The 13,555-nt window shown below is 34.8% G+C and overlaps 2 protein-coding genes, 1 long non-coding RNA gene and 1 other non-coding gene across 5 annotated transcripts; 2 read left to right on the top strand and 2 right to left on the bottom strand.

Moving 5' to 3' along the window:
- Positions 1–322: 322 nt before the first annotated feature.
- Positions 323–7,487, top strand: LOC141683584 (chaperone protein dnaJ A6, chloroplastic-like). The gene is made up of 8 exons (XM_074488327.1): positions 323–512; positions 1,294–1,410; positions 3,962–4,103; positions 4,196–4,253; positions 5,260–5,302; positions 6,059–6,107; positions 6,188–6,268; positions 6,372–7,487. The coding sequence occupies exons 2-8, from the start codon at positions 1,304–1,306 to the stop codon at positions 7,215–7,217; spliced, it is 1,326 nt and encodes a 441-aa protein (XP_074344428.1). The 5' UTR covers positions 323–512; positions 1,294–1,303; the 3' UTR covers positions 7,218–7,487.
- Positions 4,484–8,020, bottom strand: LOC141683585 (uncharacterized). Of its 2 annotated transcripts, XR_012560358.1 has the most exons (4): positions 7,714–8,020; positions 7,550–7,622; positions 5,049–5,167; positions 4,484–4,618 (listed from the first exon to the last, which is right to left on the bottom strand). It is a non-coding gene; the product is annotated as an uncharacterized LOC141683585 (long non-coding RNA). The 2 variants fall into 2 exon arrangements; XR_012560359.1 differs by lacking the exon at positions 5,049–5,167 and having other exon boundaries at positions 4,497–4,618.
- A 780-nt stretch (positions 8,021–8,800) lies between these two features.
- TRNAM-CAU (transfer RNA methionine (anticodon CAU)) lies at positions 8,801–8,884 on the bottom strand. Its single transcript is given in 2 exon segments — positions 8,801–8,836; positions 8,847–8,884. It is a non-coding gene; the product is annotated as a tRNA-Met (tRNA).
- Positions 8,885–12,631: 3,747 nt separating this feature from the next.
- On the top strand, positions 12,632–13,333 carry LOC141685035 (uncharacterized). Its single transcript, XM_074490159.1, has 3 exons — positions 12,632–12,809; positions 12,994–13,069; positions 13,186–13,333. The coding sequence occupies exons 1-3, from the start codon at positions 12,632–12,634 to the stop codon at positions 13,331–13,333; spliced, it is 402 nt and encodes a 133-aa protein (XP_074346260.1).
- Positions 13,334–13,555: the final 222 nt, after the last annotated feature.

Here is a 13,555-nt window from a genome sequence, read left to right as displayed (position 1 = left end):
AATTACTCTCACCCTCCTCATCATGTCCCGAATAAGCTATTCTTTGCGATATCGACGAGAATTACGATTTCATACAAAAAAATTTCATCACTGAATTAAGAAGTAAAAAACAAACCTCCCAATGAGAAGATAAAACAACCAGAAAATACAAGTCAAAAATCGTAATAAAAATAAACGGAAACAAATGAAAAATAAAAAAAACTTAGATCTGACGATCAAGACGCATCATCAAAACCAACGGAGCAAGAAAACGCAGGTGCAGGGATATTTCATTGTGGACAATCACACGGAATCAAGAACTCTTATCAAACAACTCCTGTACAAAAATTTTAATCAGGGTCACAAATATTGATTTTCACATATACATACAACTCTGTTTGTATCTATAATTTTCTAGAAATTTCCAACTTGTGGGAGTGTCTCTTCTTTAAGCCCCCAATCACTGTCTAAACTACCCACATTCAACCTCACATTTACTTACTTCAATCCTAACTTCAAATCCCATTTCTCAGGTTTAAATTTTTTAATTCAATTTTATTATATTTTCGTGTAATTGTTTATAGTTTAATTTTTATAATACTTTTCTTGATTATGAGTGATAAAACCCATGTTTTAGATTAGCTGCAGAATGTGTTTGCAATGTTATAATTTGTATTTCTTGTGATTATGTTCGTTTTGGGTACTTGGGAAATTCAGTTTTTGTATAAAAATCGAATCTTGATGAGGTTATATGTGTGTATGTGGTTGTATGATGATGTAAATTAAGGGAAATTTGTCATTTGAGTTGGAATGAATTTGCGGAGAGTGGATAATAAGAAAATATAGAGGAAGATTGTAAAACTCTGTGGTTACTATGATATTCTGTTGTTTTGGAGGTTTAGATTTTACTGTGTTTTTTGTAATTTTGTTGTTGAGCACTTAAATTTTATGTAAGGATAGCTACCAAGGTAGTTTTACAGTCTAAAGTTGTGGTTGAAATGAACTATTAAGTAGAATATTTCATTTCTAAATATCTGCTGCTGCAAAAGTCGTATTGTTGCTATGTGTTTAGTTTTGACAGTTAACCGTCGTAGAACTTTCCTTAAAGGTCGCAACTTGTATTGTACTAAATATCTTCTATTCCGTACTGTGCCTGTATTCAATCAAGTAGATGGAAATCCGAGTCTTTTGAGACTATAAGCAAAAGTTTTGATTACTATTAAGTATTAAGTATAAGGCTTCCACTGTGTTTCTTCTCCAATTTGCAAAAGGCTGCTAAATTAACCTTTAACTTTACATTATGCCTTTTTACAGATTCAAATTAATGGCACTCGTTCCTTGTGGTAGTACATGGGTGGCTCGATGGGGAGGGCAACCTCAGTTAAATATGAGAGCTTCTGCAAGGAACAAGCTATCGGTACCTTCACACGAGTGAGTAAATTATTTTTGAAAAAAATTGTTTGTCTACTATCCTAAGGATTTAGTACATCAGCATATTTTTTCAAATTACTCTTATTGCTATACCATACCTCCTTATTAACTTCTTTCGTGCAAATGGTAGATACCACATGTTAGGGATTCTATATGTCCTCACAGGGTAATCTTAATACCAAGGTTGTGGAATTGAAAATGAACCAGATGTAAAACACTAACTTGATAGGGTTCTACTTGTTAAGAATGTAGTTGAACTCATCTTTTTTATTTCAAACATGCTTTCTTACTCGTGTGAATATATTTATTTATTTCTTGCTGGAATTGAGTCATAGTGGATAGAATATGGTTATGACACCACCAAGTACTGTATTGCAAATAGTAAATATTGGAATCATAGATTTATAAATGATTCAGATGTATATGAGTTTAAGAGCCCATTTGGATAAACTTAAAAAAGTTACTTGTGACTTTAAGTTATCTAAAAGAAGTCAAAATTTAGACCAAGTTATTATATGTTTGAATAATATTATACTTGTAATTTATAAGTTATTAATAATTAGAAATGAAAATAAAGCTTATAAGTTTATATGTTGATGATGATATTAGTTTTCACCAAATATAATTACAGAAGTAAAATAAGTTATCACAAAAGTACCTCCCACTAACTTTAAGTAACATTTAACATATTATACAAACACATGTTTTTGAAATAAATTATATATATATGGTTGCTTAGCACCCTTTAACACACTTTAAATCTGCCATGGCTTGTTTAGAAATGAAAAGTTGACCTGGGATTTATTGGGCTTCTTTGCTTATTTAAATAGGTTTCTATCCCGGAATAAAGTCATGTTAGGAGATGTATTATGGCAAATAGTATTCTAACATCTATTTATAGTCTATACAACTGAAGATAAATTGTTGATCTTTTTAAGGAGTGCTCGATCTCTCCAACAAAGAATTTATTAAAGATCTAAGGTCTGAGCCGTGTTAACTAAAAAAATTGACAATATTTTTGTCGGTCTTTTGTTGTGAGATCTACTAAGAAAGGTCTAGCATTCAATATAAAAAAGTTAAGAGTTCGATTCTTGGAAACTATAAAAGATTGGCAAGTTATATATTCATTAATGTGCAGAACTATGTTAAAATAACCTATGTTTACAAATTATTAGAATGATTTATATGTTTGATAGAGTAGATAAAAATAAAATTGATAATAAGGTCCACATTTTACTATTTGAACTCCATTTTTGGAGCTTTAATATTGAAATGTAGAGTGTAATTCTTATTTTCCTATAAAAAGCTATATATATATATCAGTACATAAAATACTACATAATAAATAGAAAATGAAAATTGGACCATAGACGGTATATGAAAAGTAATAGGATTTTAGGTAGCTCTATACTCGGACTTTCCAATTTTGTGCTGATACGCGTTTCCACCAAACGTTTATGAGATCCGAGTCTGAGTCAGAATGTCAGATCCTTTTCTATTAAAATTGGACACTTCACCTTGTATCAGTTCCAGTTCAAATGAAATAAAAGGTCTCCTTACAACTTGTTCATAGAGAGCAAGGTCTATGGACAACTTGTTTCTATGGTATTAATTATGCTATAAACGTGTTAATATAATTAAGTGTATGATATATGTTTTGTAGAAACTAGTCTTTGAATGTATAATAAATCAGTTTATATAAAGTTTTACTTATTTTTTTTACTAAATATATATAAAGTTTTACTTGTGTTAAGCTTTCATGCCGAGTCCTTGCACCTGTGTGAAATTTCAGATCCATATCCAAGGACGCTGAATATTTAAAAACTAAGCATTAAACTCTTGGATCTGAGCCCGATATGCATACCCGGTTTTTAAAAAGATAGAGTTTCAGATAGTATGCAACTGCACTGGATATATATGTGTCTTACGTCCCACCCAGTTGTTAACATTTGCATTACGCCACAATGTTTATTTTCCTGCTCAAGACAGAACTTGCTGAGTTCAGATCTTGAAAGTTGACGAGCCTATGCTCAGCGGAGCTAATCCAGCCTTCCCGCCAGAGAAGGGACGATAAAAGCAATTAAACACTTAATTAGGCACTCTCCATTCTCCAATCCCTGACAAATAATTATAAACACTAAAAGGGCAACTACCAACAGAAAGTCCCGATTGTATTGTGGTATAATACCTGCAAGAAGCTCATACAGAAATTTGACTTGTCCTATATGAAATTTCACTGAGATTTATTAGAATTTGAATACGGTGCTAGCTATTAAGTGTAGATTTAATTTGTAAGAATGTAATAGGTGTCTTATATATTCTAATTAGTTAGTAAAAAACCAAAATTGCATTTGTGGTTCGAATTTCAAAGATTTGTCTTTATTGTTCGTAATGAATTAATTAATTTAGATGGGTAGTGGAATGCCTTAAATCATTATCTATAGTTTGACAATATTTCAAATCATTTTTCGATTGGATTTTAAGTACGTTATGTGTCCTGTGCAAAAGTTTTGTATTCTTGCTTGATAATAATTCTTTGTTTCGTGTGCAGCTTGACATCAAAGATACGAACACTGGCCTCTTCTAGTTCAGCAATGTTTTCTCATGCTTCCTTTCCAGCACTATATAATACCAGGTTGTATAATAATTCCTCTCATCACAGGGGAGCTCGACTTGTTGTCAGAGCTAATAGTGTAAGTTTATTATGTGTTTCTTTATTATTTTCCAGTTATTGGCATATACCTTGTGGTTCAAGACATTGAAATTGTCATGTTTGTAAATACAGGATTTTTATTCTGTCCTCGGTGTGTCAAAAAATGCCAACAAATCAGAAATTAAAAGTGGTGAGTATGCTTCTGACCAATTCTATATGGATACATTTTTCTACCTACTTGAGTAAAAAGTACATATTAAGAGGTTAGGAGGTCAAAATGTTGTCGCTGAAGTATACATTAAATGCAAATAGCAGGGTTGCTGGTACTTGTATAGTTGTATTTTCAGTAGACGAGATAGTCTGAACTCTGAAGATTCATCCACATTGTCTGCATCACAAATATTATATATTCAGTTATCCACTCAGTGCAAGATTTCAGACTAATATAGTAATTGCATTTGAGTATTTGTAGCCCAAAAGAATGTTTTGTATGAGGTGATATTTCCTTGATAGAAATCCGGTGCTTTTGTTGGATTGAGCCCATATGGCTTGTTCCTGAAGAGGAGAAAAAAATATATTAAAAACTTAAAAAAAGGAAAAAAAAAAGAGAAGACAACACATCAATCAATATTTTTAAGAGGGAAGAGATAAAGTTATTTATCCAATTGTGATTAATTTTGTAGAGTTGTTTGGTTTCTTTACCAAGCATCAAACTTTTGTGAGGAAGATTTCAGAGAGAACTTGACCTATTCTTTGGTTCTCGATTCTCTTCTTATATCCTTGAAAAAATTCGGAAACATAACTTTTTGAGATTATACATTCCCTTAAATCTTATATTTTCTAAATCTCAACACAGGAACACACTGATAGGGTAGTAGCTCAGTTAGTATAATAGTCTTAGTTGTTCACCGAGTTGTGTAGATATGCTTGCTGTTATCAGCACTTAAGAGTGCTTTTGATGAATTTAAGAAATCTGAGTCGGTACCTCGCATTCATGATTTTATATATTCGCAACCCAAGTCTCTCTCGTTATCCTGCATTGTATGTATCTGTATCTCTCAAGACTCTCGAGGAGAACCAGAATTTTCACCTATAATGTTGTACCTGGAATTGGAAAAAATGTTCAGACACACACACACACACACTCAATGTGATTTGCTGTCATTTGGCTGATATAGTGTTAAATTGTTTTTCAGCTTACAGGAAGCTTGCCAGGAATTACCATCCTGACGTGAACAAGTAAGTGATCTGTACTTTTAAATCCTGATAAAGGACCCCTATATTTACAGAGGTACTCATGCAGATTAGTGACTTACTCGGCCTATCCCAGGATGCAGGCTTTTAACTTTTTTTTCTATTGACATTGAGTAGTACATGCAATCATGCAAGCTATATTCATTAAGAAAACTAAGCTATATTAGCTGTAGGATGGAAGGTGACCCCTGCCCAATTGTGGTTGCATTAAGCTATAAACGGAGTTATCAACTTAACCTCTCCAATAATTTAGAGCCATTACCATCATTCAAAGTTTATAGCCTTTTTTCGGTTTTGTTTGTAATCTCAGTCGATTATCTTCTTGTGCTATCTGTGGTTATTGGAGCATCTCATGCTTCTGAAGCAACCATCCAAAAAAGATGCTTCCGCTACAAGACCCTGTGCATATGAGATTCGTGCATGTAGTCTAGCATAGCTAGTGGTACGTGTAAACTCTAATGCCATGTCAGTCTATGTGGAATAAAAAGGTACATATTGTAATCAAGATAAGAATGATGTAATAGAGGATGAAAGTTGAGCCAAGCTTTTACAGGTTGAAATGACTGAACTGATGTTGTTGAACTTGAGTGAGTAACATAGGGTTCAGATGAATATAAATTCCTTAGCTACTAATTCGTTCGGGAGGGCTGCCAAAGCAGTCTTTATGTAATTCTTTTCTGTAAATGATTTAACAAGGCAAGTGTTCCCCATATGGTCTGAAGTTTAGCTCTTTTGATGCAGAGAACCTGGAGCAGAAGCAAAATTTAAGGAGATAAGCAATGCATATGAGGTGCAAGTTTGTTCAATATGCTGGTTTAAATATTGCAGTCTTTATCAGCCTTGGGTTTCTAATTAAGAAATACTGTACAGGTTTTATCGGATGATGAAAAACGTTCCATATATGATAGGTACGGAGAGGCTGGGCTTAAAGGTGCTGGCATGGGCACAGGGGTGAGTTTTTTTTTCCTTGACACTAACATTAATTGGAAGGTTTGGTTATTAGGGGTAGCAGTCTTCGTACTATGTGTTCAAATTAAGTTATCCTTTATGACAGGACTTCAGCAACCCCTTCGATCTTTTTGAGTCATTTTTTGATGGCATGGGTGGTATGGGCGGCATGGGAGGGAGGGCCTCCCGAAACAGGGCAACGGAAGGTGAGGACCAGATATACAATCTGGTTTTGAATTTCAAGGAAGCTGTATTTGGGGTTGAAAAAGAGATAGAAATAACACGACTCGAGAGTTGTGGCACTTGCAATGGGTCAGGTGCCAAACCGGGAACCACTCCATCAAGATGTAGCACATGTGGGGGCCAAGGGCAAGTAGTATCTTCAGCTAGAACCCCGTTGGGAGTCTTCCAGCAAGTAATGACATGCTCTTCTTGTAATGGGACCGGAGAGATATCTACTCCTTGCACCACATGCAGTGGGGATGGGCGAGTACGGAAGTCGAAGAGGATTAGCCTAAAAGTTCCTGCAGGGGTAGATGGTGGCAGTCGATTGCGAGTCAGGTCAGAAGGTAATTCCGGAAGAAGAGGTGGACCTCCCGGTGATCTTTTTGTGATGATTGACGTAATGCCAGATCCGGTTCTAAAACGTGAGGACACCAATATTCTCTACAACTGCAAGGTTTCTTACATTGATGCTATTTTAGGAACCACAACGAAAGTTCCTACAGTTGATGGAACGGTAGATTTGAAGATTCCAGCTGGGACTCAACCAGGGACGACGCTAGTGATGGCCAAAAAAGGTGTGCCATTTTTAAACAAAAACAATAAGAGAGGTGATCAGCTGGTGAAAGTTCAAGTTGAGATACCAAAAAGGTTAAGTGATGAAGAGAGGAAGCTTATTGAAGAACTGTCTAACCTAAACAAGGGCGAAGCTGTCAACAGCAGGAGATAATTTATTGGTGCTAATCCTTGTTAAGTAGAAAAATTGTTCTCATCGGGATTGCGGAGAGGTGGCTTTGTTGCTGGAAAATCAGTTGGCTATTAAAGGTACTCAGTTACTTTGTATGTCTTGCAAGTAGTTCGGGGGAATTTTTGAGATAGTTAGTATATGTTTGATACTTCCATTTATAAAGTGAGGAGATAGTGACATTTTTAACATGTTGTACATTGAAACATTCACCATGGCTATTTGCATTCATATAAATTCCATGGTCTTGAGACATTTGCTAGTTATGATCTTATGCTTTTTCAGAGGGCAAACAGGGTTTTGAAAAAGGCCTCTACCTGTTTCCACACACAAGTCTATACCGAGACTTCAAGCCCTCGACCTCACTGCGGTGATGGATAACGTCGGAGGCTGCATCATCATTTTTTGTTAGTTTTTTGGGAAATATATTTACTTATTATGTCTATACCTATGTTCATGATTAGGAAGTGATCTTATTTACCTGAACTCCCACATAAATGACAACTAATGCCTTCTTAGTCCTCCCGTTCTCTCTCCCCCTCCAAGCCCTCTCCCGTAATATGTTTGATCGGAAAGAATAAGATAGATGGAATCGTGGAATGGATTTAAAATATTTTTGATCCTTCCTCTGGTTCTTTCGTTAGCCTTCGCCATCCTTTTCTTCTGACTTCAATTTTGTCCAAAAAATAATTTCATATCATTATCACAACTAAAATTATCATCTATAAGGTCATTTTTGGTTATTTGGTTGGAGAAATGCTAGTTACCCCAAATTGGATCTCGAATGGTTCCAAAATGTGACGTGACATATTCTGATTGGTCATTATACATGAAAAATTAAATATGTATTCATATTAATCTTATCAATTAAAATAGTTCAAAATGACACGTTACCCATGTCACGTCATTTTCAGAACTATATTTGTACTCAATATTGGGTCTATAGCTCTGCTCGTTTGCGAATTGCAAGAGAAGCACTTTCTAAATTTGAACAGATTAGTGGTTAGTTTGTAAAATAACCATGTAACGAGTGTTACAAAAAGCCCCAAGGCGGAGGTATTACAAAAAGTCCAAAGGTTGAGTTCACGTTCTAAGTCTTAAGCGTTAAAACAGATGCTTAATCGGATTATAAACAAATAAATATGTATATATTAAAAATAATGAATATCTTTCTGAATTTAAAGATAACATTCATGTATAATAATAAACCAATAAAATAATCATGCACAAAGTCATAATCAACTTAAAAAATATAAGTAATATTTAAAAATATCAAATTGCACCTTTTTTAAGTAAGATTTATTTTTTTCTAATTATTTTTAACCTCACAATTAGTTGGTAAAAAATTGCTTAAATGGTCAAAATTCGTTAATCTCGCTTAGAGTAGTTCAAATCCGCTTAAATTTTAAGCGATACTTAAATATTTGATTTTGCACTAATTCAAATACTTTTATTTTAAATTTCTTTTAATCCCCCGCTTAAGAGTACACGCGCTTTTGACAAATACTGAAAATAATAACTGAGGGGCCAGTTTGTTAAAGATTACCAGTGGGAAAATGGTAAAAATATGGGGTGAGAGAGGCTCGAACTCTCGACCTCAGGATCACTCGTTGCTATGAGACCTACGCGCTAGCCAACTGCGCCACCACCCCTTGGTGATAAAATTACTTTGCATTCACTTGTAACCAGAGGAATTTCAAGGATTTATTTATTTATTTATTTATTTATTTTAATCTATGGCCGTCGACCTGTCACTAGGAAAATTAAAATCTGATTTATTTATTTCGGAAAAGAAATGAAAAATGGCAATTATCTCTAACCTTACTTATTACTAATAAATAAAACAAATGCGAACTTATACAATAAGCTCCCTACTGGAAGTTAATTAATAGTTAAAAATATGGTTTCCTATCCAAAAAAGGTAAGGAAAATCCTATTACAAATAATATAAACTCCTATTCTAGCAAGGAAAGAAAAATATGCCTATATAATAACTTGATGATCAAGTGATCACCCATATATTGTTTAGCTTAAGCGTTTGCTTAAACCTAGATTAATATTGTCTCAACCAGCTAATTATCTCTTGTTATGGTACAACTTTCTTCTCAGTACATATCAATCATATCTACCAACAACCCCTTAAAGCTCAAGATCAAGATCATGAAGATAACTGCAGACGGAGACTGCGAAAACAGTAATCATCGTCATGGTCATGGTAGAGTAAAAAAGAGAAAGCATGGCCACAAACATAAACATGCTAAACGTGAGTTGGTTGATTTGACTTTAAGGTTAGGTTTACCTGGACAACAAGATGTTGATAAGTCTACTGCAAAACCAGTGGCTGTTATAAACGAGAAAATCAAGAATTTCGCGGTCTACACTCCGGAGGAAGAAGAGGAAGAGAAGTCCCATGGCGTCTCAACTAAACTCACATTGTCTACTCATCCTCTCTAGAGTCTCTAGCTAGGGTAGTGGAGTTTTTTTTTTTTTGTTTTCATGTTTAGAAGTTGCTGTAGTTTTCTGTTTCCGAGTTTTAGATGTGGAAAGTTATGATCATCAAATGTAAGTTGTTATAGTTCTTATGCTTTATTGATTTCAATCTTTATCGATTTGAGAACGCTTTTGCATTAAAAGAAACATGTTCTTTTCTACCCTGTTTCTTGAATTAAGCAATATAATGTAACATAACTGTGTCAGTCAATGCTCCATTTTTTTTGGGGCCATGTAATTATGTGGCTGCCTTTTCAGAACGTAATTAAAAACCTGAAAAAAGGTGAAATAAAAAAAAACAGATATTAATCCTTTACACTGAAGGATTTAGAATCAGACAATTAACCAAAGATATCTAATTTGCACCCATGTTATAGTTTAAATTTATCTGATCGGCCTTGCTTAAATTCTGGCATTGAAGTCAAGAATTGCAAGAGTATGTTTCAATTGATAATAAACATTGACGGCAAATGAACATCGACAAGCCACGTTTGTAAACAAAACTCGGATCGGCTTGTTTAAGTAAATTTAGTCGGTTCGTTTTTTTAAACGAGTTTAACATTAAAATAAGTTTGGATGTGTAAATGGGCCGAGCCGAGTTTTTTGTATGTTCGGCCTGACTTCGGGTTTTTTTAACTCTGAATCGCCTCAAACTCAACTAACTTGATTCGGTTTGGATAAAATATTATATATTACAAACAATAAATATCTACTAATCACTTGCATAAACGAATCGAGTCAAGTTCACTTAAACGAATCGGTCCCAAATATTGTTCAATTTGTAGCCTTAAATTTATAGTAAAATGAGTGATTTAATTATAGTAGAAATATAAATCGATATCCATTTTATACAAGGACATTATACAGGACAGGTTCCAATGTGATAATGTCCAATCATGTTCACCATTTATTTTCCATACTTGTGCTCGATTGTTTATTTCCTTTCGGCTAATGTTTTACGTTTTCGAAAAATAATTACTTTGTTCACTATTGTTGTTTGCACTTGTTCAGTACTGGTAATAATAATGCACTTGATGCAATCATATGGTTATCTCGTGGTTGTTTAATTATGCTTCTGTTGAGATTCGTAACAGTGTGGTCTACATGAGTTCTGCAAAATTGATTTGGGATGATCTTGCCGTTCGATATGCACAGAGTAATATGCCCTATGTGTTTAATCTTCGAAAGGAGTTGTCTCAGTTAACTCAGGGATCCATGTCTATTTCATCATTCATCGCAGTCAATCTCTCCTGTTACTCCTATAGTTAATTCTGTATTGTATCTTCCTAATGGTCAACAAGCATCAGTTACTCACATTGACAATTATAGGGTCAATGAACATATTCTTCTGCATCATATTTTGCTGTGTCCCAACATTCTCTTATAACCTGTTGTCTATTCCTAAACTTCTGTCTGACACAACTCATATTGTTTCCTTTACTACCTCTAATTGCCTTCTCCAGGACCATTCATGGAAGAAGGAGTTAGGGATTGGTAGATTACATGATGGCTTATATCTACTCTCTTGTCAGACATCTACTCAGCCTTCTAGTGTTAATCAATCAGTTTACTCACCTTCTTGTAATACACTTAGCTAGTTATAATACCATTACTGCAGAAATTTGGCATGCCAGACTTGGGCATGTTCCAACTATTGTATTAAAATTGTTCAATGTTTTTTGTACTGATGCTATTACAGTTTGTGATAGTTGTCATTTTGCTAAGCAAACAAGACAATGTTTTCCTTCTAGTACCTCTGTTTGTCATACTTCTGTCAAAATTCTTCGATCGGATAATGGATCAGAATTTTTTAATCATGCACTTGCTAGTCTCTTATCTTCTTTAGGTATAATTCACCAAACCAGTTGTGTGCACCACAACAAAATGGTAAGGTTGAACGAAAACATAGACAGTACCTTCTTAATTTTGCTAGAGCACTTTGTTTTCATGCTCATCTTCCCATTAATATTGGGGTGACTGCTTGCTTACAGCCACATACCTGATTAACAGGACACCTACACCTGTTTTCAGTAACAAATCACCATATGAGATTTTGTTTAATAAACCAGCTAACATTGAACATATAAGGGTTTTTGGTTCCTTTTGTTATGTTATTGTTCTTCCGCAATCTCATGATAAATTTGCTCCTGGAGCAATTAAAGGGGTCTTCTTAGGCTATCCCTATGGAAAGAAATGTTACACCATTCTAGATTTGGCAAATAGAAAGGTTTTTATTTCTTGAGATGTCAAGTTTTATAAGCATATATTCCTTTTTTCTGGCCTCACTTCAAATACTTCTCTATTTCCACCTCATTCTCAGTGGTCTGATAAACCCTTATATTTCTCTGTTCTTGATGTGTTGATGTTACTATTCCTTCTCAGTCTACTAGTTTTCAACAAGCTCACTCTTATTCTGTTCCTCATTCTCCAGATGTCTCTTCCAGTATCTCTTCTCAACCTGTCTCTCAGCCAATTATCAATGTCAGACCCACTAGAACTAAGACACTTCCTGCCAAATTTCAGGATTACAATGGTTAGACTAGTTCTGTCACTCAGTCTACTACTTTTTATTATCATGTTTCTATTTTGTAACCTATGATCACTTTAGTCCTCCATATAAACGGCTTCAGTGTCTAAGATTCCTGAACCATTTGCAATTCATCAAGCTATTAAGAATCAGGACTGGTGTCATGCTATGGCTGTTGAATTAGCAGCCCTAGACGCTAATGATACTTGGGACATTGTTCCTATTCCACCTAACCAACATTTTGTGGGCTGCAAATAGATTTTATAAGGTTAAGTATCTACCAGATGGGTCTGTTGAATGTTTTAAAGCCCGTTTAGTTGTAAAAGGATTTACTCAAACTCATGGTTTGGATTTTTTTGAGATGTTTGCTCCAGTGGCAAATATGACTTCATTTCGAGTTTTGCTTGCTCTTACTGTTAGTCAGGGTTGGTCTATTGACCAGTTGGACATCACCAATACGTTTTTGCATGGTGATTTTATGGAGGATGTCTTCATGACACTTCCCCCAGATTATACTCCTTCCGAGGTTCTGAAACGATACCCTGGTGAAACTCTTTGCTGTAAACTTAAGTAGTCTCTATATGGTCTTCGTCAAGCTCCTCTCAAGTGGTTATTAAAATTGTCTGTTGCTTTGGTTAAATTATGGGTGCAAGCAAGCTCATAGTGATAATAGTATGTTCATTCTGCATCGAGCTACTTTCATTTCTGTTTTGCTTATCTATGTCGATGACATGCTTTGAGCAGGCAATGATGTTACTCAGTTACAAGTCATCAAACAGTTTCTTAGTTCTCAGTTCAAGGTTAAGGATTCGGGCACCTTGTAATACTTCTTAGGGATTGAAATTGCAAGATCTGATGCTGGCATATATCTAAATCAGCAAAAATACACCATGGATTTGTTAAAGGATACTGGTTGTTTAAATCGCAAGCCTTCAGCTTTCCCCCAGAGCAAAATCATGCCCTCATGGCTGCTCAAGATGTTGATGATATTCCTGATGCTAATTTATACAGACGTATTGTTGGACGTCTCGTTAATCCGACTATATCTCGCCCAGATATTGCTTATAAAATACACACACTTTAGTCAATTTTTAGCTCATCCTAAGCCTATTCATCTTCAAGCCACTTACAGGCTTGTTCGGTATTTGAAAGGTACGTGTGGTCAGGGCATTTTTCTCTCAGCGAAAAGTCCTCTCAACTTGACTGCATTTTGTGATGCGGATTGGGCTTACTATCAACATACTAGACGTTCCGTTATAGGCTATGGTATTATGTTGGGATCTTCTTTAATCAACTGACGTAGTAA

The sequence above is a fragment of the Apium graveolens genome, chromosome 9 (genome assembly GCF_009905375.1).
Source record: "Apium graveolens cultivar Ventura chromosome 9, ASM990537v1, whole genome shotgun sequence".
Lineage (NCBI taxonomy): Eukaryota > Viridiplantae > Streptophyta > Magnoliopsida > Apiales > Apiaceae > Apium > Apium graveolens.
The sequence above is the reverse complement of the archived record's forward strand: the minus strand, read 5'-3'. Positions and strand labels throughout refer to the sequence as shown.

Excerpts from the sequence above, each read along its gene's own strand:
- LOC141683584 (XM_074488327.1), top strand. The coding sequence starts at position 1,304 with ATGGCACTCGTTCCTTGTGGTAGTACATGGGTGGCTCGATGGGGAGGG. Across the intron at positions 4,254-5,259 it reads CAAATCAGAAATTAAAAGTG|CTTACAGGAAGCTTGCCAGG; the intron begins GTGAGTATGCTT and ends ATTGTTTTTCAG. Across the intron at positions 6,269-6,371 it reads GTGCTGGCATGGGCACAGGG|GACTTCAGCAACCCCTTCGA; the intron begins GTGAGTTTTTTT and ends CCTTTATGACAG.
- LOC141685035 (XM_074490159.1), top strand. The coding sequence starts at position 12,632 with ATGACTTCATTTCGAGTTTTGCTTGCTCTTACTGTTAGTCAGGGTTGG. Across the intron at positions 12,810-12,993 it reads CCCTGGTGAAACTCTTTGCT|GCAATGATGTTACTCAGTTA; the intron begins GTAAACTTAAGT and ends TGCTTTGAGCAG. Across the intron at positions 13,070-13,185 it reads GTTAAGGATTCGGGCACCTT|CTTTCCCCCAGAGCAAAATC; the intron begins GTAATACTTCTT and ends GCAAGCCTTCAG.